Raw genomic sequence first — 27830 nt, 5'->3', positions numbered from 1 at the left:
AAATCAATCTATTACAGCAAAATGATAAAATTATCTCTAGATAGAATAATTGGAATGATTATCAAATTAACAAATGGAAATAAAACAGGAAGAATTAAAATTGAAAGATGTTCAAAATAATATTTGTATTATATATAAAAATATGGTTTATTATGACCCATTATTTCCTTATAACAATGATTCTTTTGGTTTTGACTGAGTGTTTGTGTTTCACATTTTGTGGCATAGATTCAAATGATGCACAAAGGAATGGACATGAAGAATATCACATTCCCGCTCAGCCTGAAAGTCATATTTTGGAGCAAGGAAGCATTGTTCAGCTATTCTGCAAAATACACAATTCTTCAGTCGAATTGAAGGAAATAATGTTGGAAAAGGCAGATGATGGCGTGGCATTTGATATTCGAGCAAAGTCATTCCTGCGCCTTGATGACTGCTTGTTGATGAGAAAAAGAGGTTTCGATGGATATTTTGTCTTCAATGAAGGAACATGCGAAATGACGAACACCACTTTGAACATCGAAAGAAGAAATGATAATTGTGAGTTGATGAAAAGCCTTGCGAAGATGGAAGGAGAAGATGCATCGTTGCTTGTGAGAAACAGTGAGTGGAGGAACATTGTGTTTTGTGGGAGTGGAAGCATTTTGAGAAATGGAGAAGGGTCATTTGAAGGAATCAAAAACTGTGTTTTTTCAAACATCACAATGAAATTCATGAAGGAAGATGAAATGCCAAATGAGAAAGTGCCAATGATGAAAATGAGTTCAATTGAGGATTGCCAAGTTGAAAGTTCGATGAATGTGCTGGAGGGAGGGATTGTGAGTGGAACAGAAGGATCCGTTGCATTTTCCTGCAACAACTGCACATTCCTCCACAACGAAAGAGTGGATTGGAGAGTGGGAAATACAGAAAGAAATTCAACAACTCAAACACAGACATATAAGAATGCTGAATGGAATGAATGCTCAGCTCCATGTGGTGGTGCACTGTATGTGCATGACAATTCAAATGCCACATTAACAGTTGAGAATTCATCATTTGTGAAGTGCAATGCAACTTCAACAAGAGGTGGAGGTATTTTTGCCTTTAATATTGCTGAATGCACAGTGAGACATTCCACATTTATTGAGTGTTATTGCGTTGCATCAACAACACTGGGTGGTGCAGGAGCAGAAATTCAAGGAATGACAATTCAAGTATTTTTTGAAAATTGCTTTTTCAAAGATGGATGGTCAGGAGACGATGCAGGTGGACTTGGAATTTGGAGTTCAAAAGCAAACAAAACAAAAGATTGCGTTTTGGACTGTTCATTCATGAATTGTAGTGGACATCATCCAAGCAGCTCTGGGGGTGGGGGATTAATAACTTGGTATCCCATTGACAAAATTGTTGCGAAAAATTGTTTGTTTCAAAGATGCTATTCAGCTCGCCATGGAGGTGCTGTTAGTGTTCTAACAAATGGATATAACGGAAATCTTTTGTGGTTTTGTTTTTTCCACAACAACAGTGCTCCTCAAGGAAATGACATATGCATTTATGATAACTCCACAGATTCTCAACTTGTTTTGTGCTATTCCACACGAACAGAAGGAGTGAGATATTATGCAGGAGGAGATAAAAGTGAGTGGCTTCCAAACAATGGAGGGAAATGCAGATTTGTGGCTTCAACTCAAAATCAGACAAATGCAAAGGACACATTCAGCTGTGGATTGAATGAAAGTTGTGCATGCCTCACAATCAGCCATTGCCTTTCCCAAATGATTGTGGGGTTTGTGGAGGAAATGAAGGTGTTGAGTGGAACAGTTGTGGAGGGAAAGGGAGTTGATATTGGTGAGAAAACAATCTCTGTGAATGGAGCTTTGCCATCTGGCTCAGTCATTGAAACAAAGTTTGAGGCAAATGGACTGAGTCTGCTTTGTGTTGGAACAGGGGAGTTGAGTGTGAATGATCTGTCAGTGGTTCACAATACCTCGCTTGAAAACAACAGAAGAAGCAGATTATTTGAGGTTAAAGGGGCTGGAGGGATCAATTTGGAGAGAATGAATATTTCGATGGATGCAGCACATTCAGAGGAGAGGAGCATTCAGAACTCACTTGTGAAGATGGATGGGGGAAGTTTGAAGATGAAAGATGTGAGATGGTCACAAACATTCAGCACCACGAGTGTGATATCTCTGCCTCAGGAGGCAACAGTTTCGTTGACTCTGGATAACTGCACATTCAACAACATTGTGAGGACAACAGCAGGATCATCGCTGATGAATGTGGGTGAAGGGTCACATTCAATAACTTTTGATGGATGCACGATTGATGGCTGTGGGAGTGAAGCCTCTGAGTTTGGAGGGGGTGTGATGGTTGAGGTGGGGAATGTTGGTTCATTGAAGATGAATGGAGGTGTTGTGAAGAACTGTTATGCCTTGGCTGCTCAAGGAAGAGGAGGAGGGATTGGGCTGAAAGTGAAAGACACAAATGCAGAGTTTCTGATTTCATCAGGATTTGAAGGGAACAGAGCCAAATGGGGAAGTGACATTTTTGTTGACTCAATCGATCTGGAAACAACAGCAAAAAGTGAAAGGATCGCATGTTTGACAGCTTCTTTGGATTCGTTTGACAAGGTGACAGGATACGACAAGGGAAACACGAGTTTGGCCATCCCTCTGTGCATCTATCTTCTTCCCACACCAGAAGAAATATATGTGAGCAATATTGAAACATCTGATCATTCTCATTGTGGAATTGTCCAATTCCCTTGCTTGACAATGAAGCACTCACTCACACGTCAAACAGGAACAAAGAAAATTGTTGTTGAAGGGATGATTATGATAAGCGATGAATTGGCATTTTCTGAACAAAAACATGAAATCAGAGGAAATGATGATGAAAGTGGTTGGACAGTCTCTGATGCAAGTTCAACATCCAATTCAGCGATGATAACAACAAGCGTTGAAACAGAATTATCAAAGCTCATCTTCTCTCTTCCTCCGTCTTTTTCATCACACTCCACTTTCATATCATCTTCTTCACAACTGACTTTGTCTCATTGCTCTCTTTCCCTTCAAGATCCTTTATCTGAATTGACATTTCTGTTCTTATCTGTTGAGTACGGGACATTGACCGTTGAATCGTTTTCTGCTTCATCAATCACTTTGAATGGAAATCCATTGATCTCGTTGTGTGGAAGTGGATTAAACGCAGAGTTAATGAGCTCCAAATGGTTGAACATGACGAAAAACAATTTCACAGAAATAGAAAGAGCAGTTGGAAGTGGAGGCTGCGTGAGTATCGACAACAGCAACGATGAAAATGAAGATTCAAATGGTGAAATAAATATTGAAGAATGTGAATTTGATGGATGTTCAGTGCTGGCTGATGAAAGCAGAGGAGGTGCTATCAATGCTCAGTTGAAAGGGAGCATTCAAATGAATGTTATCTCATGCACATTTACAGGATGCACAGCACCAGCTGAAGAAGGAAAGACTGGCTTTGGTGGAGGGATGGCACTGAAGTTGATTGATGAATATTCTTCATTTGTGATATCATCCCCTGTTTTTGATTTAGAAAAACCAAATGTTGCAAAATATGGAAATGACCTGTTTGTTGAGTCATCCAACTTGACAAAGAGCATCACAAACACCTCTCTTCCATTTGTGTCTGAGCATCTGGATGGTATTTCATTGAATTCCATGAGAGGGTTTGATGGAAGTGATACAACGAATGCCGTTCCACTGGTGTATTTCTGGTTCGCACTTGGATCAGAGATATTTGTTGGGGGTGAAGGAAGAGACATGGGTGCTTGCGGATTCTCAGATTATCCATGCCTGTCAATTGATTATTCATTGGATCGATTGCCTGAGGGAAATGAAAAGAATATTAACATCATTGAAAAAGCGATTCTTCAGAAGAGTGTTGATGTGAGTGGAATAACAATGAAATCGAATGATAACAATAAGTGCTCATTGGAATGTGTTTCATCGCTTGAAGGAGCAGAAGGAGCAGCAATGAAGATTTGTGGCATTACCAGTTTCGAACTGATTATGTTTGTGATTCCATCTTCATTCACAAGTGGAGTCAATTATTTGATGCATGTTGGATCAAGTGAAGGACTGTTGACTCTGAAAGACTGCTCGTTCACAAAAAATGAAGAAAGCAAAGATGGAACGATCAACTTTGGACTGATAAAGGCAGATAAAGGCACAGTTAAATTGGAACTTGTGTCAATGCAATCACTTTGCTTTTCAAAGGATGTTATTTCTGTGTTGCCAACAACGATTTTGAACATTAAAAATTTGACGATGAAGAATATTGAGCTTGAAGGAGCAAGCGGATTGAGTATTTCAAAGAGCTCAGGGAGAGAGAAAAATGAAGCTGAACAAGATGTTGTTATTGAGTGGAGTGTATGCGAAGAAGTCACCCAGAACACAACAGATGATATTCCGATCATCCGAAATGACAATGATGATGAGCCATTGAAAATTGTGATTCGAAACACAACGATGAAGAAGTGTGGAGGAACGAGGTGTGGAAAGGGAGGAGGGATGTTTTGTGTGTTGAATGAGGGAGGAAGCTTTGACTGCTCATTTTGCACGATTTCTGAGTGCTTCTGCTCCACCACAGGAAGAGGCGGGTGGCTGTTTCTGGAATGCACCTCGTTGGTTGAGAAGCCTCTGAACTTTGTTCTGTCGAACATCACATTCAAAGACAACTCTGCTTTCAGAGGGAGAGATGTGTATGTTCGATGCCATTCAATCGAAACACAGATAGTAGCTGAACAATTCCTTTTGGATTTCAGAACACCATTTGTGAAGGATCTTGCAATATGGGGATGCACAACAGACTCATTTGTGGGGGAAGAGGATCTTCTGCTGAGGGTTGTGAAATACCAGAGCGAGACGATATTTGTTTCTTCAGCAACAGGCAACCACGGAGACAGCAAGCAATGTGGAGAGTTCAAAATGCCTTGCCACTCATTGGATGTTGGAGTTCAACACATCATTCCTTCATCATATTCTCAGCTGTTGATCTCAGAAGAGACGATCATCAATGGGGAATGTGATGTGCATGATGTGATCATCCGCTCACTTGAGTCTCCCTCAACTGCTTTGGTGCATCTGAACTCAACAATAAATATCAATGAGTGCAATCTTCTCACAACCTCTGAGAAAGTCAGGATTGAGAGTGTGAAATTCAACTTTGACCAGTCATTTTCATATTCAGGCAGTTCTCTCATTCATGAAGCAAGTGGCCAGCTTTCTCTTTCATTTGTTGACTTCTCTTCTGTTGGAGGGTCAAACAACAATCAACTTGTTGTTGTTCTCAACTCGACCTTGGTGAGCATTGCAAAAGGGATTCTTCATGTTGACAACTGCTCAGTGTCACTCCTTTCGTTCATGAAGCCTTCGTTTCTGTTAAATGGAGATGAGGTCTCATTCACAAATATGAAACTGGGACAGATTGAATCAACAAGAAATGTTGTTGAGATTGGGCAATGCAGAAATGTTGTGCTGAATGGAATTGATGCAAATGGAGTGAAGTTGTCTGAGGGTTGCATCCTTTCGATTGGCAGTTTAGCTTCGGGAAGTGTTTCGGTTGGAAGCTCCTCATTCAAGAACTGCTCGAGGAATTCAGAAGGAGCTTCAATTCTTTCCACTTCTTCCACTTCGACTCAAATTTCTCTTTCAAATTGTTCCTGTTCAAACTGTTATTCTCTGTCAAGCAAAGGAAGCATGATGGAGATGAACAATGCGAATGATGTTTTGATGGATTCTTGTCGATTTGAAGGGATGATTTTGAAAGAGAGTGAGAGTGGAAGAAAAAATTCTTTTGAAGAAATATGTGAGTGGAATGGATCACTTGTTCATTCAACTAATTCTTCATTGGTGATGAAGGATGTGACAATTTTGAATGCTTCTTCAGGTGGATTATCCATCTCAAGTGGGAATGTGAAGATTGAAGCAGGAAACTTCAGCAACAACAACCCTGCGAATACAAAATATCCATCATTGAGAAGAAATATCATCTGCTCTGATTCTGCTTCACTGTCTATTTCCAGTTTGAAAGGAGGAGATGGATTTTTGCCAAATTCATCTCTTTGGGCGTTGAATGAAGGGTGCAGCTTTGAAGGGATTGCTTCAGAAAGGGATTCATCATTTTTCATTCCTGTGTTGGAGAGTATAGAAGCAAAAGAATCAACAGATAGAATGAAGCTGACATTCAAAGGAATGCTTCTTATTCCTTGCAATCTGTCATTCTCATTTGTGAAGAGGAAGGGAGAAGAAAAAGAGATTGAAAAGCATGATTTTGATTCAAATGGATTCTTGTCAGAAAGAGAAGTTGAGGGAAGTGTGGGAAAAGATCTTATCAGCAGTTGTGGAAGTGATATTGAGGTGAGTGTGTTAGTTTTATTTGGAAATGCAGAATCTCCTACCTCAACAAATTCATTCATTCTGAAGAATGCAAGCGAAGCAAAGGTGAATGGAGAAGGAAAGCTTGTTGAAGGAGGAAAAGAAGGGAAATCGTATTTGTTGTTGATTGTTATTATCATGGCATTTGTTCTTCTAATCATTCTGATTGTTTCAATAATATTGGCTGTTCGATGGAGGAAGCAAAAAAGAAGAACAGAAGAATTGGAAGAGATTGTGAATGACACAGTGAAAAAGGATCCGAAGCTGATTGAGATGGTGACGATGGAGATGTCACCTGAGGCACAGTGGAGGAGAGCAGAGAGGGAGGCAGAGAAGAAGAATGATGAGAGGATGAAGAAGAGAATATATGATACGAACATGGAACATTCTGAGTCATCAGAGCATTTGTTGAGTGAGAGTGGTTCCACTGAATACATCTTGGGAAAAGATTCAGACAAGATTCCTGATTGGGCATTGGAAAAAGTCGAGGAAGAGGAAATAAGAAAACAGACTCCATCACCATCAATTTCTTCGACATGTTCAACTGATTCAGATTCGACATTTGTTCGATCAGAGAGTCTATGCCCAACCACCTCATCTATGTCGAATCTGGTGGATGCAATGGCCTGTTCATCTCCTCATGAGAAGCTGATAGTGGATTTGAGGGATTCGCTGTTCATGCTTTTGCATGGGCTGAATAAGACAAAAGAGATGGCGATTGGCACATTGAAGGAAAGAGAACAGACAGCTGCCCAGATCCTGTTTTGGGTGGCAAATCTCGCTCTCCATTCATTTGATGAAATGGAAAATCCTCTTCAATCTCTTTCCAACTTGAGTCCTCACATTGTTCTCTTCTCAGAACACATGGTGATCTGCATTGTGATGCATTCAGACTTATTGTCAGATGATGATTCAGATTCATCATCCATCTCATCATCAACTGTTGTGACATCTGCCAGTGGCAATGATGACGATGACTCCCTTCCCTCATCAGCATTTGAGGATGAAGATAGTTTCAAAAAAGAGTGTCTGAAATGGAAGGCACCAGAGCTGCAGATGAACAAGAAGATGGGAGCAACCAAGGAGTCAGTGTCGTTCTCGATTGGGATGATGCTGTGGGAGTGCCTGACCCTTCAAATCCCGTTTGGAGAGTATGAGGCAGAGGTGGCAGGGCAGAAGATAGTGAATGGAGAGAGGCCAAGCATGAAGGAGGCAGAAGAGTCGGTGCTGTTGCCCATGATTCTGTCGTGCCTGTCATCCGAGTCAGAAAAGCGGCTGTCTCTTCAAGGTCTGAAGCGCGAGTTCATCCAGCGATTTCCAGAAGGAGCGGTGATGCTCACGATGTCAGATGCAGTGATATATATCGAAGACTCAGAACAAGATGGAAGCTGCCAGATAAGCGCAACAGACAGATGAGCGAAAAAAAAGAGAGCAATAAAGAAGTCAGCTCAAACAAAGAATCCATCAAATGATAATCAGTCAAACAATTCAAAAAGCACTCAATTGAGCTGAGGAGGAAAAGAAAAAAAGGAAATGAAGATTTTTTGAAATCCTGAATCTTTGAAAGATTTTTGTAGCTCCCTGTTTTGTGTTTTTATTTGTGAAATCAGCAGCATCTTCCGCTGCTGTGCATTCACTTTTGTTTGCATTTGCATTTGCCTGAATTCTGTTTGTCAATTTTCTTCTGTTTATTATTCATGTGAAATTGTTTTATTTAAAGGAATCAGATTTTTTTTTGTGATATCAAGTTTTTTGTTCATAATCCAGCAACTTTCAAAATTTTTATCATCTGTTTTTTGTTGTTTCACATCATTCCTCAGTTTGTTTTGGATTTTTGGAAATCTCATTTTTGAAAAGCCTGTTGATATTTTTGAAAAAGTCATTTTTCTTGCTCTGTTTTTTTTTTTTTTTTTTTTTTTTTTTTTTTTTTATTTTCGTTTCAAATATTCGTTTTATTGAATTTTTTTGTTGTCAAAAGTCTTATCTTCAATTTTTTGAACTAGGCATCAAAAAACAAAACGTTGTGATAAACGTTGAACTAATTTTTAAAAAAATCAATAAAAATAAAATAAAATAAAATAAAATAAAAAGAAAGAATGAATGAATGGATGAATGAATGAATGAATGAAACATCAAAAAATTTGTGGAAAAAAAAGGCTTTTGTTAATGAAAATTAGAAAAACGAAAGCATCCAGGTATTTTGACCAATTAATCAAACAATTCATCAATCCGGTTGATCTTTTTGAAAAGTCGCATATGTCTTCGTTTTCCACATTTGTCACATGACAAATCTGTTTCCTAATTAAACATAATGTTGGGTGAGATGTGTGGTAAAAGCATATTTGAATAGATATTACTATCACAAATGAATATTAAGCATTTTCAACAATTCTGAAAGAATCTCATTTCTGTTCAGTATCTCGACTCCTGTGAAAGAGAGAGATATTATTTCGTTTTAAACAAGATATTTCTATTTAGGGAATGTCATCATTTGAATTTTTCTTGTTTCTGAAAATGGTCATCAAAAGAATGTGATTGTGTTTAAATAAGATTCGAACAACCAAACATTGAATCATAAAATAATTTTTCTTATAGAAATGTTCCTTTTGAAACAATTTCAGAAGAAAACAAAAGCTTCATCTATTGATCATATTTCTGTTAAAATTCATTTTATTTCACAAAATCAGCAAAGAATGCTTAAGAAGTCCATTGCTTCTCATTCATTTCTTTTCATTTGAAACGTTGTAACATTGAATCGATATTATTTCAAATTATGTGATTTTTCATTTTCTTCTGAAAATGTCACAAAAGTGAATATTCAAAAGAAATGCCCACTTTGTTTGAAGAATCCTTCAATTTCTCATTCAAAGCCTGGTGGTTATATTAGTAATCATAACATTTCCAGGAGTTTTGAATATGTAAAGAATTTTCACGATTAGTTAAACAATTTTCATTCAAGTGTTGAATGCCAACAACTATCATTAAAATCAAAGTTTGATATTAAAGAAAAGCGAATGCCTCATCAGATTGACAAATTTCTTTTTACTGTTCATTTTTGAAAATTCAAAACAAAATTTCACACAGTAATTTATGAGAAAAATAAAATGATTTTAATAAATAATTACACAACTATTCAATTCCAAATACAGTCAAAACCTTATATAATCACGTCGAATATAATCACATTCGCTTATAGTCACATTTTTCGATGCATCGATGTTTTTGACCGATTTTTCCTTATTTTCCACCACATATAATCACAGGGAAGAAAATATATAATCACATTTTTTATTATTATGGGTGATTTTTTCAATGAAAAATCGATTTTTGGATCAAAAATTTTAATTTTTTGATTTATCAAAAATGTGCTCAAATAAGTCAAAATAATGTGTATTTATGATCAAAATTGTTCAAGCAACTGAAAAATGTGTTTTTGTGAAGAATTTCAAAAAACAAAATAATTGACATAAAAAAATTTTTTTTTAATTTTTTAATATTTTTGTTTTTTTATTTTTTCAATTTTTTATTTTTTTATTTTTTCAATTTTTTTCTGTGTAAAGCATCATCGTGTATAATCACAATCGGATATAGTCACAAAAAGTTGTGCAAAAACAGATGTGATTATATCCGGTTTAGACTGTAATGTTCAAAAAATCCATTGATTTAAACATAAAACGAATTCTATCAATAATCATTTTCTTCTTTTTTTCTTATTTCTTCGTTGAAAGAATTCTTCAAATACATTAATATAGGGAGAAATTATTTTTTTAATACAGAAAGAAAAATGTTTTTCATTTGATCAATTGGGGATAAATACGGACTTTCAAGATTTTATGCACAAAGCATGAAAAAAATTGTTTTTCATATAAGATTACTGAACTTTTTCGGAGTTAAAGACAACTTGGATTATCACATTCTTAAACAAACTTTGTTGGTATCACAACAAAATGTTTTGTGACCACTCACATATTAATAAAAATGAACCCATTAATTTCTTATTTTTTTGATCACAAAAAGTTCATCGAAGATGCATAATTTTTAAATGAAAATGCCTGAAGTCAAAAATTTTTTCCCAATTTTCTTTATTTCTTCATTTTGTCAAAACGTTTGTACTTCAAATATGAGTCTTCACTATTTCACATCAATCAACCCAACAAAACAGTCTTATTAGCAAAATTTTCAACTGTGAAGCATGAGCTGCAAATGTGAATGAAAATAATAAAAATTCATTTTGAATGGAAAACCAATATTTTGTGATATTTTTTAGAAAAAAAAGTGTTTCACAGAAAAGGTAAATAAAGTTTCTTCACAAAATTCGACCTCAATTACAATTCACTTTTATTGATGTTTTTCTTTTTCCTTTTTCTTTCTTTCTCTCATTTTGGTGAAAACTCAGTGTTTTTTTTTTTTCGTGACTTTCCAAGTTCACCAAAAAAGCGAAGTGAACTCAACTTCATTGCTCTCTGTTTGGATATTTGTGAAAATAAAAACTGACAATCATTGAATTGATTAACTCTGTGTTCAATTCTCTCAATCGCTTGTTTTTTATTGTTGATAATTTGACCCAATTCTTTAGAAGGTCGAAAAACAGATAAAAATAATCGCACTGCAGCAAACACATGTTTCCAGGATGAAATGAACAAACAACAGAGACAAAATCGGATAAATAATCAAGAATCGAACAAATCAATGATTAATTGGGGAAAAGAAGATTAACAAAAAAACAACGTTTCTTTATAGAAAATTAAAAATTGATAAAATTACAACAAACAGGCACAGAATATTCTCAAAATGGTTGCTTTGATTTCCAACATCTTTCAAAAGGGAGGAAGGGAGAATGTGGATAACAACCGAATCCAAATATATGCCAAAATGGAATCAGCTAACTCTCCTCAATTTTCAAAATCATTCTTTTCCCCCTTTCTTTCTTCAACAAATTTCGATTTTAGTTGAGATAATTAATTGTTTCATTTTTTTTTTTTATTTCCATTTTATCAATTTTGTTTTCTTGTCCTCCTGATGCTCAACCATCTTTCTTTCCCATTCTGCTTCCTTGCTCCCGCATGCTCTTCTCGCCCTGCTGCCTCTCCTTCTCCCTTCCCTTGTGCCACTTCGCAAACCCCGGGTCATCCACTGTGAAGTGCTTGTCAAACACTCTCGTCAGCGATCGCTTGCTCGCCATCCGCACAGCGCTGCTGCTGCTGCTGAAGTGGTCGTACAGCATCGTCAGCCGCTGCCGGATGATGATGTGGTCCTTCTTGTGCGCCTCGATGTTCGGATACCCTTCGAACTCCATCTCCCTCTCCTCCTCCATAAACACCCGGTGGCACAGCTTGATCAGCGCCTCCATCATCTGCACAAGCATCCTCCCCGACTCGTCCTCCTTCACCCCTTCCACCACCCCCATCGCCGCATCCGCTATCTTCTCTCTGTCGCTGTCCCACCGCCCCAGCTCCGTGCGCATCGTCGGCAGCAGCGCAATCTCCCTCTCCTCTTCCTCTGTCGGCAGCAGATCGTCCAGTCGCGCCGTGTATGTCGTGATCTGCTTGATCGAGTGCCGCAGCGGCAGCACAACCGCAAGAAACAGCACCGCCACCGAGCACCCTCCAACCGTCAGCCCCGTCACAATCCTGTCTGCCGACTCCGCATCCCCCGCTATTGCCCCCGACACCTCGTCGATCGAATACACGTCTGCCCCCACCAGATCCGACGAAAGTGCCGAGTGCAGAAACAGAAACGACGGCGAGCTGATGTTCAGCGGCTGAAGCGGCCCAGCCCCCGCCCCTTGCGAATAGTCCAGCGCTGCCACCCGCTCCACCACATACCGAAACCGCGCCTCCAGCGACGACAGCCCCGCAAGCGGCCTTTCGGTCTCAAACAGCGGCAGCCGCGTGCTGTTCGGGCTGTTCGTGCTGTTTGTGCAGTCTCTGCCCTGTCTGTCAAAGCACTCCGCCCTGTCGTACAGAAGCGACCCCGCAAAGCGCGAGTCCAGCGGATGCGACGTTGTCGAGTCTGTCGTGCTGTCTCCCGTGGCAGTCGACCTCGTCTGCCCGAAGAGGAACGCTGAGTGCATCCCGCGGTGCGTGTCGGCCAGCGTCTGCAGCATCCACCCCATCTCCACCCGATCTGCTGTGAAGTGGTGCCCCCCTTTGCTCCACACAGGGCTGGTGCTCGCCAGCCTGTCCCCCGCCGGCTCAGCCTCCAGCACAACAGACGCCACCCTCGGGTGCACCAGCCGGATCAGCACAAAGTGCAGCGTGGACAGCGTGGACGGGCACATCCCCGCCAGAAACAACGACCCCGTCCGGTTCCTGAACTTCGCCGTCACAGCCAGCGACGTCGCCAGCACCCCCACCCCAATCACCACAATCACACACGACGAGATTAGCATCTGCACCCACATCGTCCGCGTCAGCGTCGACGGGAACATCTCATAGAACCTGCTCAGCTTCTCAATCTCCGACTCAAACTTCCCTTCCCACTTCTCGTCCTTGTACGCGTTCCGTACATGGCCCTTCAACACCGCCTCTTCCTCGTCTTCCTCCACACCCCCTCCGCTCAAATACAGCACCGACCCTGACGACAACCCCTGCCGCTGTTCACTTTCTGGTGGATTCATCTGACTCATCTGACTCATTGGCGGAGGTGGGGCTGACGAGGCAGGCTCAATCAGAACTGGCTGCGAAGGCAACCCGCAGAGGGTGCTGCTGCAGAAGCCGCTCCCTCCCTCTCCTTCTCCCTCCCCCATCCCACACCCGCTATCTCTCCTGAACACCCTTTTGTCCTCTGCCTCCATTTCTCTCTCGCTCCCCTTTCTCTCCTCTCCATTCCCTCCCATCTCATATTCTCTCTGCAACTGCACAACATGCGGCGGCGTGGCTTGTCTCATCGATTGAATATGAAGTTGTTGTTGTTGTTGTTGTTGGGCATCAAACGAATGAGAAGGTGATATCTTGCTGAAACTGACACCAGGAGGCGAGTTGCTCGCAAGCGGAGAGGAAGGAAAATGCTGATGATGCCACGACTGCTGCGACCTTTTCGAATTGTTGCTGCTGCTGCCTCCACTTCCATTGCTGTTATTGCTGTTGTTAGAGTTATTTGAGTTGCTGCTGTTGTTGCTTCCATAGCTGTTGAAGGATGAACCATTGCAATTGACATTGATATTACTGTTGTTTGGGCTGTTATTATTATTATTATTAATCCCAGTAGAAGAAGAAGAAGAAGAAGAAGGGGCAGATGATGATGATGCTGATGAAAGCGTTGCAGTTGTGACTGCCACCAGCTTCTGTGTCATCTGCTGCAGCTGTTGTATTTGCAGCTGCAGTTGCTGGATCTGCTGCGACTGCTGGATCTGCTGCAGCTGCGAGTGCAGCTGGAGAGAGGCTGAGAGCGAAGAGGGCAGAGAAAGCACAGTGGAAGAAGAGGGAGCAGGAAGAGCAGGAAGAGACGAAGAAGGAGATGATGAAGAAGGAGAAGCAGAGAGCGAGGGAAGGGCAGAGGTGGAGGAAGAGGAAGAGGAAAGAGCAGATGGTTGTGCTGAAAGAGACAGTTGAGAAGGGAGGAGGAAGGAGAATGAAGGTGATGACGCTATTTTCTGGAGGAGAGGGGCAACGCGAAATGGCTGGCGCTGGGGGAATGGAGCAGATTGCTCAGAAAGAGGAAGAGTGGATGAGAGAGAGGAAGAAGAGGAGGAAGAAGATGGAGAGGAAGGAGAAGTGGAAGAGAGCAATGAAAGAAGAGGAGGAGCATTGGCTGATGAAAGAGATGAAGAAGAAGATGATGTGGACGATGTGGATGTGGACGTGGATGATAGGGCAGATTTGGCAGAGTTTGGAGAAGAAGGAGAAGAAGGAGAAGACAGCAGATTTTGTTGTTGTTGTTGTTGAAGCTGCTGATTATTATTATTTGAAGAAGAAGAAGAAGAAGGGGAGGAGGAAGAAGAAGAAGAACGACTGGGAAGAATTTCTCCTTCTTGTCTGAAGGAAGAAGGTGAGTGTGAAGCAGAGGGCGGTTGAGAAGAAGGCTCAGAAGGGAAAGGAGGTGGGTGAATGGATGGGAGGAGAGCTTGGGGCTGGTGAATGGAAGGGGGAGAAGAAAGAGGTTTGGGTGATGTGGAAGAAGAAGATGATGATGAAATAGAAAGTGAAGGTGAAGATGAAGATGAAGTGTGTATTTCTTTGGTATTTTCTTGTTTTGATTCTTCAGATCCGACATCATTTTTTGAGGTGATGTTATCTTTCGCTTCGTTGTTTGTTGGCTTTTCGGTGGAAGATGAATTGAGAAGTGATTGTGAAACAGAAGAAGACAAAGAAGGGGGAGAAGAAAATGATAATGATTCTGAAGAGGAAGAAGAGTTTAGTGTGTGAAATGGAGAAGAGAGGGAAGCAGAAGAAGGGTCGCTTGTTTGAAGAGTGAAGCGAGAGGAAGGATGAGACAGGAGGACAAATGTGCTGGATGAAGATGAAGATGAAGATGAAGATGAAGATGAAGATGAAGATGAAGATGAAGATGAAGATGAAGATGAAGAAGATGATGATGATGAAGGTAACAATAAAGCATTGCTCCCTTGTTTTTGCAAGTTATTTCTTTCTGCTTCTTCTTCTGCTTCTGCTTCTTCTTCTTCCTTTTCATTTAAACTTCTCTTTGTTCCTGATTCCTCCAACAACTTCATTGAGCTTTCATTCCCCAATGCTTTGTTCGAATCGAATGAAAAGTTTGCTTCTTCTGCTTGACGAGAATCAAGTGAATTTTGTGATGTTTGTACTTTATCAACAGAAGCTGAAGAAGAAGAAGAAGAAGCTGTTGATGATGTTGATGTTAATGCTACCGTTTCATTTGTTGCAAATGGGCTGTTATCAGACAAAGAAGATTGCTTATTAAGTGCTTGGCTTTGTTTAAGTTTTTTCTTCTTCTTCTTCACTTTCTTCGGCTTTGAAGAAGAATTTTCGCTCTTCTGCTGATTTACCTTAGCAAATGCAGATGAATCATCAACATTATCAACATTGTCAACATTATCATTACCTTCTTCTTCTTCATAATGTTGCTGTGTGTTTGATTCAAATGCATCAGATGGGCTGTTATTGCCCGTGCTCAATGAAGATGACTGATTGTTATCCTTCCAACTCTCAGAATTATCACTGCCTCTGCTTCTGTTGCTTCTTTTGCCTTTTTCTTTGGCTTCTTCTTTCATATCTTTTTCTCCTCCTTCTTCTCTTTCTCTTTCTCCTTCTCCTTCTCTTTCACTTTCCCATCCTCTTTTGCTGTTGAAATTGATGTGATTATCTTCTTGTCCAATTGTCAATGCTTTCACATATGTCACTTCTTCTTCCTCTTCTTCTTCCTCTCCATTTTCACTTTCATTTTTGTCCTTCTTGTTTTCTTTCTCTCCTTCATTCTCTTGTTCCATCTTCTTCTCTTTCTTCTTCTTCGCCTTCTTCTTCCCTTTTTTCCCTTCTTCTTCTTCTGTTGCTTCTGACGCTTCAATCGATTCTTCTTCTGTTTCTTCCGTTTCTGCTTCTGTTTCAATCTCAATCTCAATTTCTCCTTCTCCTTCTCTTCCTTCTCCTTCTCCGTTTTCTCCCTCTCCTTCTCCTTCCTCCTCTTCTCCTTCCTCCTCCACCACCGATATTTCCTCATATCTGCTGATTTCACTTGCAATTCCTGTCTCCACCTCCACCTCCACCTCCAGCCCTGCCCTGCTGCCCACCGCATTCTCCTCCTGCAGCATCCCATCCAGCATCGCCATCGTATCCACCCCTTCGTTCCTCACATTAAACTCCTCTTCCTCTCCTTCTCCAACTCCTTCTCCTTCTCCTTCTTCTCCTTCCTCCTCTTCGCTCTCCTCCAGCTGCAGCAGCTGCCGAATCACACTCTGAATCTTCCCCTTCGGCACTTCCACCAGCCGCTGCAGCGCCACAAAGCGCTTTTTATTCAACGAAGACGACAGGAAATAGAATATCACCACCAACAGCACCCCACACGTCACAGTCGCTACCGCATTCACCAGCACCACCACCAAAATCATTTTTTTTCCTCTCTCATTCGCTGCCCCCATGTTCGCTGCCATCACTTGCTTGCATCTATCCATCAGCGGGCGGATGCCGTTGAACATGCCCATCAGAAGGAACTCGTGGAAGTGCGAGTGGCTCTGCGGAGCAGGCTCTTTCGTCAGCTGCTGCAAGTTTTGCGCCACAACAAGCAGAGAAGAGAGCAAAGAATCCAAGCTTTCCGTTTGTGAGGAGATTTTGGTGTTTGCCTTGTCGTATGTGAAGATGAAGAACGGCACGTCCTTCGACTCCCACAGGGCGGGCAGGTTTGTCTGCACAAACGTCTTCTCCACCAACTTTTGCACTTCTTCCGCTGCTTCGTTCATCATCTGCTGCAGAACGGGAACTGACTGCAGCGCAAAGTCAGAGTCGCTGGCGTGCGCCCAGCCGTATTCGACGTCGTGGGCGAAGATCAGCTCAGCCAGCTGGGCGCAGCGTGTGGTGTCGGCAGTGATGATGCCGAGTGTGTGGAGAGTCTCCACATCCGCACGGAAGAGCGTGACAAGCGTGTGGAAGATGACAGCAGAAGTGATCAGAAGCGCAATGAAGAGGAAGTAGATCAGACAGATCAGAAGGATGATCGTCGTTGAATAGGAGTCCATTGAGCCTGTCGTGCCGATCAGCATCACATTCGTCAGCTGTGTGTCTCCCGTGTTCTTCTTCTTCTTCTTTTTCTTCTTTCCTCCGAATCTGCCTCTTCCTCCCTGTCTAAACTCGCTTGGCGCTCTGCTCGCCAGCTCAATGTCTCCTCTCTCAACAGTCCCAGAAGCAATAGAAGAAGATGAAGCAGAAGAAGAAAGAGCAGCAGCTGCTGTTCCATTCGCTCCACCCCCGGCTCCCAAACCTCCTCCTTTCTCGTCTCTCTTCCTGCTGTCCGCAATCGCCTCGTGCCTCAGCGCTGTCGACGACACTTCTTCTTCGATCTCATCTGCTCTTTTGAACAGCATCTCAGCCGCGTCCTCGTCTCTGTATATTTCCAATAACAGCTGCCCGTACAGCCTGAGCACCTGTGTGTTGTGTGGATGGGTACGCAAAAGCTCCTCGTAGTGTGCCCGTGCATTCATCTCGCTGTCCACCACGTGCTGCAGCTGCTCCGTCACCCGCTTGAACGACGGCGTCTGCATCGTCATCGCCTCCCACATCTCCTTCAGCGCATGCCTCGCCTTGTGGTGCTCCTTCTCCGCTTTGCGCAGAAGCGTCTTGAACGCCAGTGAAGTCAGCTCGCTTCCCCCGCCCGCTGCCCCGCTCTCGCTCGAGCCGCTGTCCCTCCCTCCTCCCTTCGCCTTGCAAAAAAGCACAAAGCGCAGCGGAAGAGATGGATTGCACAGCCGGCTCTGCCGAAACACCATCCCGGCTTTGACTGAGTTCTTCATCCAGCGCTCGAGAAAGACGCCGTACTCAAAGTGGAGAAGGGCGTGGAAGCGGTGGCGCTGGAGTGCTCTTGTGTAGATGCTGTCGGCGAGGCGCAGGGCGGATTTTGTGTTGTATTCACTGTCTTGAATGAAACGCACCCCACGTTCTATGACTGAAGGGTCCTTCAGCTTGGGGATGGTGATGGTGGGGTAAGGAGAAGAAGGAGTCGGGTTTGAGTTGAGGTTTGGATTGGGATTGGGGTTGAGATTGGGAATGGAGGAGGAAGAAGGTGTTGTTGATGCTGATGTGGATGAAGAAGAAGATGAGGATGAAGATGAAGATGATTGTGGTTGTAATGAAGATTGTGGAGACTGAGGCAAAGGAGAAAGAGGTGGAACAAGCTGAAGTGAAGGCACAGAAGAAGGAGATGTAACATCAGAGGGAGGAAGAGTTGAAGTGATTGCCATTGCCTGCATAGACGATGACAGCGACTCTGGTGAAGACATCATAATGTATGACGCGAGATAGTGAGGCGGGGAATTCTCCGAAACCATCATTCGCAGGACATCTTCGGAAAACACCCACATTTTTTTGCGGCGCCGGAAAAGCAGCTTTATCCCGATGAAAATTCCGGCGATGCTAAGCACCGCTGCACCAATCAGGAAATAACCCCAAATAGATGTTTCTTCATTGGAATCTGCAGCCCACCCAATTTCGATCATCAGCCGAATGCTTCCAACAATGCAGCAGCTAATCAAAATGAGTACGTTACCGATTTTTTTGCAGTATGGCTGCTGGACAATCAGCAGCAATGCCACAAAAAGACAGACTCCAACTGTGGTGAATGCACGCCAGAAATGCCAGTCTATCAGCATTCGCATTGCAAACACAAATCCAAAAATGAGCACATGCAATGTAAATGGAAATGTGCCTGTAGGTGAAGAAAATAGTGAACCGTGTTTTTGATTATAGTTGAATATTAGCAAAGACGTGGATCCAGTAAAAAGGAATAAAACTATAATTCCAATTACGGAGCATGCAAATGAGATAATTTGGAGAACATTATCAGACATGCAATTAAGATTTCCTGTTCGTGTTAAAAAGCCATCCCCATTTGGATTCGGAAAGCAATCAAATGAAGTCATAAATATGTTCAATAATGGTAAAAATAAAATTGTTTGAGTGACTTTGCATAGCCATTTTAAGATAGATAAAATCCAGGGTTGTGAACCAATAATTTGTGTAAAAAATATCGACCCGACGAGTAAATAAAGCATAACAATTAATAAATAAGCAAAAATGCCTAATGTCAAATAAGGATAACTCTTTCCACTCACTTCAGCAATTTGTGTTCCATCAATCCATCCTAGAACATGACAAATAGGATCCATAAATGTTGAGCCATTTTTCAAATGATAAAAAGAAAACATAACAAGTTGAAGTGTTTCAAAGAACCACAAAAAACATTCCCATGCAATGCTTGGGTGTTTTGACTGTTATGAAACAGATTCATTTTGAAACAAAAATAAATGTGTAAAAATTTCGAGATCTTTAGTCAGACCTGATCAAACAAAGGGAAAAACAAAGAAAATGCTACTTCTTCTGAATGTGAAAATGAATCTTCTTTGCGTGAAGATGATAAAGTTGCGCTTCCCAATGAACCAACGCTTCTTTCATCTTCCATATGTTTCAACGGAAGTGGTTATGGTTTTGAAAATTTTTATGATTAGTATTTTCACATATGCAAGTGCTATCAATCGTCAACATCTATGGAGTCCTCGCAATATTCTTCGTTTTCTTCTTTATCATTTCGAACAACCTATTTAAAAGTTTAAGAGATGATATGTTTCATAAATAATAACACGTATTCAAACCAAACAACTGCGAATAACAATTCGTATAATACGCCAAAACCAGATACTGTCCAATATTAAAATAACAAATTGAAGGGAAATTAGCATGATGTAGCATGGCTTCGATGGAGGGCAATCAAATCTTTGGGAAAAAATAGAACGGAAATAATTGAATTGTCAGTTTGCAAAACGCGTTAAATGTTATTTAAAAATGTTTTTCAAAAAAAAAATATTAACAATCAAAAAGCATACACTAATATTGCAATTGTTGATACTGGAAATAGAATGCATCGTTGAATAAACCATGTTGCCATGAATATCAAAAACAACACATCAGAGAGCATGCGGAATGAAAAGTAATGCAAGAACTTAACAACAACGTAAAGTCGATTAAAAATTCAAAAAAACCATGAAAAAATCGATTCAAAAGGTAATAATCCTCAAACTCTTGAAATTTCCAAGACAACGTCAGCAAGGTCATGAAGATTCAGTGCAATAGCGCATGCAGTTTTATATGAGTAGTTGATAGAAATCGTGATTAATGTTATTGTTGTTAAGTGGTGAATCAACATCATGTAGAAATCTGAATCTCTGACTTTCTCTTCTCTAAATAAAATTATGATTCCTGCAACATAAAACGAGCATTCAATAGTGAGAAAAATTGTAAGCTCAGTACTAAAATAATAAATAAAAGAATGAAGCACGCTCGCTCATTTTGTATTTTAAGAATAATCATCAAACTTGTTGCTTTGTGAAATATCTGTACAAAGTTCTTCATAATTATGAAGGACGTCACGAATATGAATCAATCTGCACCCAAAACACCAAAAGAAAAGGTACATTCCGAAATACCAGACAGCTTCAGAAGCTTTTTCTGCACGCCTTTGATGAGCAAAATGAAAACATCCTAATATTGGCTGTCACAAATTAAAAAACTTTATACGTTTTTGTTTTTAAATAAAACATAAGATAAAACCATTTTTATAATGCGTACAGCGACCTTTTTTGTTGTTGCAATCAGCAAAGATAATATGAAAATATATATCAATTCAAGAGGTCCTAAATCTCCATCAAAAAAATTCATGTGTAACTTGGACAGAGCGACTTATCTTTAAAAGTTAAAAATTCAAAAAAAAAAGTTGAATCTTGTTTCACAACTTAAAAAAATACAACGCAAAAAATAAATTATCTTAAATTTAATAAAATCTAAGATCACAAATTGAAAGGAAAATTCAAAATTTTCATTCTATACTAATAAACAACAAAAAAAATTGCTAATTTTTCAAAACGGAAAAATTTTTCCAAAAATTTTTGCCTTTTCTTTCTCTCCAATAATCTTCAAGCATTCTTCCACAAATGTTTGGCAATTATGCGTTAGAAGACTGTAATGCGCTTCATCCCAAACTTTACTGTTTTTAACGATTTCTATTACCTTTTCAGGAGAAATTGTTGTCTCTCCGTGAACTCGGGGAAAGTTTGCCCAACAAAATCGATATTTATGCTGTTCATAAGAATAATAGTTAAAACCATCGTCTTTAGTGTATTCTAAAAGAAGATCCCCAATTCGTATGCATGAATGGTACATATGTAACGCTTGCCGGAGAGGTGGAACATAGGCAATCGGTTGTTTTCGCTTAATAGAACAACATATCGACGATAATGATCCAGTGACATTAACGGACTGTAAGCCCACGGAAAAAGGATAAGTTGGAGAAGTTGAACTCTCTTCGTTCATGAAAAATTAGCGAAATTTAATTAAATAAATAATAATATACGCACTGATCAATCACATAATAAAAAATAATTGCTGTTATTTAATAATTTGATTCTCTGATTTTTTATTTGCATATTGTTTATTTTTGTTGAGATAGAAAAAAATAATTTGAGTCCGTCAATTCAATTTTCATTAAAAACAAATTTTACTGATAATTTAAATTATTAATAAATCAAAAATTAAACAAGTATATTTCGATTTTTACGATTATCCATTTTGTTCAATGGATTCGATTCAAAAGGCATTTTCTTTTTTTCTTTTTCTTTTTCTTTTTCTTTTTCTTTAACTTTTTCTTTTTCTTTTTCTTTTTCTTTTTTTATTACTTTTTCTATTATAGTCTGTGGGAAAAAAAAACACAGGATATAGCAAAAAAAACAGGACAAGATCGATTCCTCAATAACCACGAAAGGAATAATTCTGTTAATTTTCCTCATTAAAAACCTCATAAATGCAAACTCATTTGCCAAATAAAACTTTCATTATCATGTTGACGGATTATTGAAAAAAATAATTTTTGAAATCTCGGAGAAATAGCATTATGAGTTTCTCCGAGATTTTTTTAATAATTTTTTTCTGAGCGCATACGAGGAAGTTTTGAAAGTTTTGTATATCATATGAGTTTGTATTAATGAGGTATTTAATGAGGAAAATTATTAGAATTATTCCTTTTGCGTTTAACAAGGAATCGATCTTGTCCGGTATTTTTTGTACAAACTGTATTTTTTCTTTTTCTTTTTCTTTATTTTTTTTTTCTGTTGTTGTTGTTGCTTCTGCATTGTTGTTTGAAATTTTTAAAGAATTTTTCAATTTCAATTCAGATTTCCGTAAAAATTCTTTTATAAATGTTTTGCTTGAAAGAAATAATTATGTTTAATGACTAATAATTATGTTTCAACAAACGAAATCTCACAGGTATCGAAAAAACAAAAAAGGATTATGTATCCACAAAAATGAAATAATTTTAAAAAATTTTTGGATAGGAAATAAAATTCAATCAAAAAATGACCTATTGAATAAAATATTATAAATTAAAAAATTGTTACACTCTATTATTCACAAAATTATTCTCATTTTTTAAATAATTTTTTCTCATTTTTCAATTCTTTAAAGAAAAACAAAATATCAGTAAAAATTCTTGAATTTGTGGGGAAAAAAACATTGAGTGATTTATTAACCTGAACCTTTTCATGAACCCATATATTTTTTTTGTTCGTTGAAACAGAATATATTCTATATAAAAATACAAAAAACAATCTTTTATATGTTTATTTTACTATTTTATGAAATAACAAAATTATTTTTGTTTCAATTTTAGTTTTTGATGAAGATCAAAGGAATTTATAATTTATTTTTGATCATTTGTTTTGCTTGTTTTCAACACTCTTTCTTTGTTGATTTTTAATTTCAATTCCATAAAACATACATAACATAGTTTTATTGTAACAGGTATTTTATCTTTTTATCTATTTTTTCTATTGTTTTTCACATTTCATCATTCTTGACAAAAAATATGAAAAAAGAAAAAAATGAGAAATTACGAAATTATGATTTCTTCAAAATATTATTTATTATGATATCATGTGAATAAGATAACAATGCATTGGTATTCTTCACAATAAGTCATTTTTAATTAAACTGAAAACAAAAAAAGCATTTTTGTCGTTTTCAAAGATTGATTTGTGAAATGAAAACAGCAACATTTCACAAAGATTTTTCAAGGTGAATGCTTAATGCAAACATTTTTCTTTTCATTCACATCTTTTTTCATATGATAAAAATACTGAACAGCTCAAAATTTTCATTTTTTCATATTTTTTGTCAAGAATGATGAAATGTGAAAAACAATAGAAAAAATAGATAAAAAGATAAAATACCTGTTACAATAAAACTATGTTATGTATGTTTTATGGAATTGAAATTAAAAATCAACAAAGAAAGAGTGTTGAAAACAAGCAAAACAAATGATCAAAAATAAATTATAAATTCCTTTGATCTTCATCAAAAACTAAAATTGAAACAAAAATAATTTTGTTATTTCATAAAATAGTAAAATAAACATATAAAAGATTGTTTTTTGTATTTTTATATAGAATATATTCTGTTTCAACGAACAAAAAAAATATATGGGTTCATGAAAAGGTTCAGGTTAATAAATCACTCAATGTTTTTTTCCCCACAAATTCAAGAATTTTTACTGATATTTTGTTTTTCTTTAAAGAATTGAAATTTTTATATAATGCACAAACATTTCACATCATTACAAAAAATTTCCAGTATTCAAAGTTCAACCTTTTAATTGTGTATGAATGTCTCATCGAGAAAAACATACGTTAAATGATATTCACATTAATATTTTTTTAAAAAAAAATACAATGAGGAGAGTTATTTATTTTATTTTGCTTTTTTTTGCTATATTTTGTTTTATTTTTATTTTTTTTTATCTTTTTATTTATTTTTTTCTTTTGGAACAAATATTAATAAATTTAATTCCATGTTGAAATGATATAAAATGAACAATATATATATATATATATATAATAAAATAAAATAACATAAAAAAATAAAATAAAATAAAAAAGAAAAAGGAATATTCAAATAATTTCATTATTCTAACCATAACTTAATAAATGAAATATGGATGCATTTATTTTTGTTGAATCTAGAAATAATTAGTAAATTTGCATGAAAAAGCAGATGTTTTTATTTTAGAATGAAACGTATTGTATATTTTAAAATTTTAAAATTTGTTGTGAAAAGAAATTTATACGAATCTGGTAAAGTTCGCAATTTTTCGAAATTTTGCTTTCTACTCTTTTTTTATTGTAATATAAACTTATGTTTCACTTTATATATTCTCTTCCCTTCTTCTTTTCTGTATTTTGTTTTAACTGTGAGTGTTATCCGTTGATGCACCCTTTTCCTCAGACACAACCTTTTTCGTTCTATCCTCAACAAATAATTGAAACATTTTTCCCAGTTAATCCAAACCCCTTCGGAAATTGTGGTTGCCCACAATCTTCATTTGAACAAGAACAGCAGTATCTTAATTTCACAGAAAATTCAGTCGATCCGAATGAACATTTATTTGACGGTACTGAAACACATTGTTTTGACGAAAGTTCCGATTTGCAATTTGATTCATTTCCACATTCCCAAAATCCTTATCTCGTACAGTTTGATCCAGAAAAATCAGAAGAAAGGCGAAAGAGATTCTTTTACAAAGGCCATGACAAGCTTCATCCGAGAAAAGCTTCCCCATTTTATCCCAAGTAATTAATTATCATTCTATCATCCTTCTCCCAAATTAATTGAATCTTTGAATTCGATTATATTCCATTTCATAATTTGAAAATTTAGAGCGTAATTTACATTTTTGTTATATGATCAATGAAAATTGAACACTAAATATTTTTAATTTAATCTGATCTATTAGTTTTTTTTAACTCATTTTTCAAGCGAATCAAATGAATATGTTTTTATTCTTCTATGATGAAAACATTAATGCAGATAAACGAAAATACTAAAATAATGATTGAGCTTGTAAAACTGATATTTACTTTTCTAATTGCGTCAAATAATTCTGAGCAATGAAATGGTTTCATAACAAAAAAAAAAAAAAAAAAAAAAAAAAATAAATAAATAAACTGTTACAAATTGCAACTTGAGTTCAATTTCATTCAACCAATAACTAAGAATAGATGATGTTACCTTTTTGAATTACTCACATAATATTGTAATTCAAGCATACGCATAATAATTTTTAACCATTCAAGCAATGATTGAATCAAAAATTAAATGACGAATTGAGAATTAATCAAGATATAAAAACATATAAAATACATAGATTATTAAATTAAGAACAAAAAATAAATCTCAACACTTTTCTATTCAACAAAATATTCGTTACAACGAAAATCTTTAAAATCACTCATTAAAAAAAGTGTTTTTAATAAATAATTTTTTAAAAATTCACAAAAAGAAAAAGAAAAAGAAAAGTCATTTTAAAAATAAAACATTTGATCTGTTCACATCCTCAACAGCATCCTAATTATGCATACATGTGGAAAATTTTCAAAAAGAAAAACAACATTGCTTGCATTTTCAATCTTCTTCATAGTTTGGCAATTGACAATCTGTTGGAATGACAATGACAGATTTTCTCGAACTCGAATTGTCGGTATATGAAATAATTTCATACCCATTTGTTGCATTAAGAAGTTGACACTGCTCGTTATATATTGGATCGCTGCTTAAATGTTTTTGAAACCTCCTCTTTCGATATAATTTAGTGAAAAGCAGTGCTAAAGCACAAACCACAATCAATAAAAGCATTCCACAAATAATTGTGACCACAATTACCCAAGTAAAAGTCATATGAACTTCAAGTGGGTTCGAGTCATAAGGGATATTATCACTTCCAGTTATGCGAACAACTACCTGGCACGTTGCAGTTCGGCATCTGTCCATGATTGCGGCAGCGAAAGTCACAACCACTGTGCTTTGATCAATTAAAGAATCAATTGCCACCACAACCTCTTCTGTTTTTTTATTTGTGCTCAACAACAAAACTATGGAAAGATTGCATGGAGCAAAATATGAGCCGTGAAAAGTCAGGCGATAAGAATCTCCTTCTTTGGCCTTTTCCACTTCCGACAACATAGGAGTCGCAAATATTGAACGGCTGCCTGAATTAGTTATGTCGCATGTTTTGTTCACAATCCAGTCATTATTACCAGCTTCAATGTCTTCGCTTGTGTCGATATCTCCTAGCGCGATTGTCGAATTCTCGCAAAAAATGTTCATCCGCAAAGACGAGTAGCCTTCCTCATCTGGAATTTTGTTGAAAGAAAATCGACTTAAAGGCATAGAAATATGGGACTTAGTTATTCGAAGTGCATTTCTCTTTATCCTGGAAAACGTGCAGTTTACAATGCTTCCATTGCATTCAATTAAATGCATAAAACAGTTTTCGTCCCAGCATAAAGAATGATTGTCAGTTGACTCAGTTAAAAATGAAGAAGTTAAAACTTGAGAGAAGACACGCAAATCAGTTTGTATAGGTGAATTAGAAAGATGATTAGACGAAAGAATTTTTTCAGAGGCTTCGGTTGAAGGAGAAGGAGGAAAGGAGGAGGAAGAAGAAAGAATGGGAAAAATGGGAGAGTGTGATGATTGTTTGATAACTGCTTCATTTTGTTGCTCTCTGTATTTTAAATACATAGATGAAGTGAAATCGTTTGCTTCCTTCTGTTCTGGGTAATTTATGTGAGGAATTTTGCAATCATATTTTGAAGAATAAGAAGAAGTTAATGAAGAATGAGTAGAAGAAGATTGTTTGTTGATTTCCCCAATCTCTGAAGGAGCTTTCATTGAATAATCAGGAACATGAGGATGAAATGAATGAAATGCATCATCAATAAAAGAAAGTCGATCCAATAAGGAAGGAAACTTTCTTGATGAAGCCAACTGTTGTTCGCTGTGAAATATAGCTGAACATGAATTTGGTGTATCAATAGAAATATTTGTAAATATGCAGTTTTCAAATAGTACTTCTTGTTCAATAATAGTAAAAAGAGAAAAGTCGTTATGATTTCTAACGAAGATGTTTGAGAACGTGCTGTTGACAAAGTCCAAGCGCCAGTTTAATGAATCGAATAAAAACAGCTTAGAATCGTTGGAAAATGAAACATTATTGACTGTTATCCTGTCAAATATGTAGTGTCTATTTCCAATATTTGCACCAGATATCAAATGATGCAGGAAAAAAACAGTGTGGAGCAGCGAAGAATGCTCAAATGTAATCTGGTGAATGATGTTGGTCCGAGCAGAAGTTGCCTCAGAGTAAGGCGTATAATCAATAACACTAACAGATTTAAAATTTAAATCCTGCATCATTACATCAGACATATTCAGTTTAGACTCTTCGAAGCAAGAAAACAAGCAAGTTGAGGATGAAAAGCCTTTAAAAAGCAAGTTCTTTACTGTACATCTTCCAATTTTCAACATAATTATTGAATATGTCAATAAAATATCCTCATTATTCAGATTCACAAAATCACACCTGGAAATTTCAAAGTTGCCCCCATTTACATCAAATAGCGTGAGAGGATTTTTGATTCCAAAAGAAGCAATCGGAAAGCAGAGACCATCAATATTAACAGTATCAACACACTGAAATAACTCTCCGCCAGATATAAAGTCCTTTATTTCGCTTGATAATATAATCTTACATTTTTCATCGTTGAGTTCTTCGTTCGCTGAGATGAAATGAACAGAGCGAAGCAGCTGAGCCTTTTCAACCCGTGTATTTCCAACAACGTACAAAACTCCAAATTTAGATGGGATAAGATGGCAAATTGAACGAGTTAGTGTGCGACATCCGTTCTCTTGCTTGTCGCCACAA

General features: G+C 37.6%; 3 protein-coding genes across 3 annotated transcripts; 1 reads left to right on the top strand and 2 right to left on the bottom strand.

Moving 5' to 3' along the window:
* Window positions 1-176: 176 nt before the first annotated feature.
* On the top strand, window positions 177-7817 carry MONOS_12421 (uncharacterized protein; the record flags this gene model as incomplete). The annotated part of the gene is made up of 1 exon (XM_067865042.1): window positions 177-7817. One exon carries the CDS (start codon window positions 177-179, stop codon window positions 7815-7817), a length of 7641 nt encoding a protein of 2546 aa, XP_067729938.1.
* Window positions 7818-10921: 3104 nt separating this feature from the next.
* Window positions 10922-18945, bottom strand: MONOS_12422 (uncharacterized protein; the record flags this gene model as incomplete). The annotated part of the gene is made up of 1 exon (XM_067865043.1): window positions 10922-18945. The coding sequence occupies one exon, from the start codon at window positions 18943-18945 to the stop codon at window positions 11425-11427; it is 7521 nt and encodes a 2506-aa protein (XP_067729937.1). The 3' UTR covers window positions 10922-11424.
* A 608-nt stretch (window positions 18946-19553) lies between these two features.
* On the bottom strand, window positions 19554-20228 carry MONOS_12423 (putative TLC domain; the record flags this gene model as incomplete). Its single annotated transcript, XM_067865044.1, has 4 exons — window positions 19554-19619; window positions 19675-19795; window positions 19906-20021; window positions 20100-20228. The coding sequence occupies 4 exons, from the start codon at window positions 20226-20228 to the stop codon at window positions 19554-19556; spliced, it is 432 nt and encodes a 143-aa protein (XP_067729936.1).
* Between the last annotated feature and the right edge of the window lie 7602 nt (window positions 20229-27830).

The sequence above is a fragment of the Monocercomonoides exilis genome, assembly GCF_001643675.1.
Source record: "Monocercomonoides exilis strain PA203 chromosome Unknown scaffold15-1837935, whole genome shotgun sequence".
Taxonomy (NCBI): Eukaryota; Preaxostyla; order Oxymonadida; family Polymastigidae; genus Monocercomonoides; species Monocercomonoides exilis.
The sequence above is the reverse complement of the archived record's forward strand: the minus strand, read 5'-3'. Positions and strand labels throughout refer to the sequence as shown.